General features: G+C 30.6%; 1 protein-coding gene across 1 annotated transcript; it reads left to right on the top strand.

Annotated features, from left to right (window-relative positions):
* LOC131607466 (18.1 kDa class I heat shock protein-like) lies at window positions 1-696 on the top strand. The gene has a single exon (XM_058879468.1). The coding sequence runs from the start codon at window positions 31-33 to the stop codon at window positions 439-441; it is 411 nt and encodes a 136-aa protein (XP_058735451.1). The 5' UTR covers window positions 1-30; the 3' UTR covers window positions 442-696.
* Window positions 697-3,206: the final 2,510 nt, after the last annotated feature.

Genomic DNA, 3,206 nt, shown 5'->3' with positions numbered 1-3,206 from the left:
AACAATTTCTACAATTAATCCAACAACAAAATGTCGATGATACCAACTAACAACAACCTATTCGAGGGTTCTCCATTCTCCACCTTAATCCAAGAACTTTCACGGGAAAATCCAAGTTTTCTCAACGAGCAAGTTGATTGGAAGGAGACGCCGGAAGCGCATGTGTTGAAAGCTGGGATACCGGGGCTAAAGAAAGAGGAAGTGAAGATTGAGGTTGAAGATGGAAGAGTGCTTCAAATAAGAGGAGAGAGGAGCATGGAGAGACAAGAATCGAATGATGGATGTCATCGGGTGGAGCGGAGTAGTGGGAAGTTTATGAGGAGTTTTACTCTTCCGAGTAATTGTAAAATGGATGGGGTTATGGCTTCTATGGAGGATGGGGTTCTTACTGTTACTATCCCTAAGGATGGTGCTCAGAATAATGATCTTTTGACTGGTTAGAATTCAAATTGAGAAGAATTATGACGATTCTTTGAATCTAGATGTTCCTATATAGTTCCAATTTTTTTTGGTTTTGATAAGATCCTTCTTCCTTATTTGTTTTTGTTTTTGTTTTTGTATTCTAGAGAATTAGAAAAAGATGTAATATAACAAATGAGATATATGTTTTGTTTTGTGTAATTAATCAACTATTCCTTATGTAACAAATGACATATGTTGTGTAATTAATCAACTATTCCTGTTCTTGAATCACAATATGTTGTGTTCATTCATAAGCATTATTTACTCATGCCATACGAATGACATGGTCGTTGGATATAAATTCAAGTTTGTCTTGTGTAACTATGTTCTATGTTACTTGCTGGATATAATAAATTCCGCCTGGCGCCTGCCACTATCACAATTTAGAGAGGTTAATGATCATTGCTTTATCTAAACAATACCATCCTCTTATCTCATAATAATGGTTATATTTATAAAAATTAGCATAAAAATTATCATTTTAAACTACATCGTATAATTTAAATTTTGGCATCCTCATGTCCAAAATATTTCTAAATATACTCTATTAGATTTGCTTCAAGTTGTCAATGAACATTTTTTTCATGGAAACTTGCTCTTCTTTGTAGTAATGTTGAAAGATTCAGATGAGGACGGTTAAATATTTCAATTGTTGAGATGTTGTTATCCATGTTATCATAAGAGTAATCAAGTCACTTTCATATGTGTGACGTTAGTATTCAATAATCATGTTGTGTAATATGATGCAAACATATATCGTATGCTTGAGATTTTTCATGTGCCATACATGCGTTGGACCATGTATAATTGTAAATCGAGATTGAAGCACTCCAAATGGCCGCTCCACATCTTTTCTATATTTGATTCTTTATGTTGTGCAAATAGATTTCTCTTTTATTCTTACAGCATTGAAATGGTCTTGAAAAATATAGCTTACTAAAGATATATATCATCCGCTAAATAATACTATATATTATATGGAGTCATATTAATTGTATATTGCACAGTGGTAGCATATCATTCTAAAATATTGACAAACATGTTGGATTGGTTTAGCACATTAATGTGATTTTTTGAACTTGCAATACCAAAAAATGCATGTCAAACTCACAAGTCTTGTGATACTAGTGTTTCAAGCATGATTGTGGGCTAACCATGATAACTTTAAAAAAAAAATCCTTTCAATACAATGGGACAATCTTTCCTTTCCCAACACATACAATCAATGGAATTTAACATACATGAAAAGCCACATGACTCCCTCATTTGTAGAATATGCTCAACATCAGTTTTGTCAGGCTTTCTCAGATACTCGGTCATGAATACCTCATTAACACCCCTTACAAATCTCTCTAAGAACTCAATTATAGTACTTTTACTAATTCGAACATATCAATCTACAATGTCAGCGGGAGATCCATATGCTAAAATATATAGGTGCATTTTTTCAATGGTGAAAGACTCATTTTACCAATTCCATCGGCCTTCGTGTGGAAATATTCATCATAATTTTCAAGGGTGGCTACAATTCAAAGAAAGACATGCATATGCATTTCTGGACCTTCTTAAAAAATGAGCATTTGTGTATACTGGATTTTCCTAGAAGTAGTCGTTGAGTAATCCTTTATTTCGTTTTTCATGACTCTAATCTATCACTATTCTTTTCTTCAGCCTAGAGGAATTTCCATATTTACGTTCCTTCTCGAGCATTGACATTAGTAGTTCTTCATATGTGTTGTCCGTAAATTCATCTTCGGTCAAGTTTCAAAAGAGTTTGTTTAGATTGTTTGAATTCATTAAAGTGAGAGAAGAATGAGAGAAAAATGAGAAAATAGTGAGAGAAAGTAAGAAAAGAATGATAGTATATAGGGTTAAATATGTTTTTAGTCCTTATAAATGATCAAATTTTGCTTTAGGTCCCTATAAAATAAAATGACATGTTTTGGTCCCTACAAAATTATTATGCACATAGTTTCAGTCCTTACTGTTAAACCAATGTGTATTTTTGAATGATTATTTTGCATACATGTTTAAAACGTTATAAAAATTTCCTTGAAAAAAAAGAACTCAAAATTTGATGTCTAAGTCGAGATTTTCATTATTTTTTAAAATTTTAAAAATTCATATTTAATTCTTTTCATTTTAAAATATAATATTTGGTAAATAAACATTTTACAGTATTCTAAACATGTATGGAAAAAATTATTCAAAAATTTAAAAGTTAAAGGATAATTAAACAATTTTCAAAATTTTAGAAAATAGCAGAGACTAAAATTGCATGCATAAAAGTTTTGTAGGGACTAAAATTTTGTATGGACCATGATTGCATAAGAAGTGTATCCTCATCCCTTGTGAATACCTGTCGAGATTTTTATCAACATAATTTTTTTATTCTTTTTCAATTGTAATATTTTTAATACCTACTTGAGTTGAAAATTTTAGAACTTAATATTGGACATAAGTTCAATGAGTGTTTTGTGTTCATGACGATAAAACTTCATCCCTTGAGTATTTATTTGAGGTCCATAATACATATTTGGGTTGTTTGATAATGAAAAAATACGACGGAGTTTGTTGGTCGCGATGAGAATTGAAAACTTTAAAGATTAAAATTTTGCTAATTTTGCATGATATGGAACACAGAGTATTAAAAATTATATTCATTAAAATTCATTGGTCTTAAATAATAATAACTTTGAAGTAATAAGATAAAAATTTAGATAAAATATATTGTCAAATAAAGC

The sequence above is a fragment of the Vicia villosa genome, linkage group LG5 (assembly GCF_029867415.1).
Source record: "Vicia villosa cultivar HV-30 ecotype Madison, WI linkage group LG5, Vvil1.0, whole genome shotgun sequence".
NCBI lineage: Eukaryota > Viridiplantae > Streptophyta > Magnoliopsida > Fabales > Fabaceae > Vicia > Vicia villosa.
Note: the sequence above shows the minus strand (reverse complement) of the source record. Positions and strands in the feature narration are given on the sequence as shown.

What these genes read in the sequence shown, in the direction of transcription:
- LOC131607466 (XM_058879468.1), top strand. Translation starts at nt 31, where the DNA reads ATGTCGATGATACCAACTAACAACAACCTATTCGAGGGTTCTCCATTC.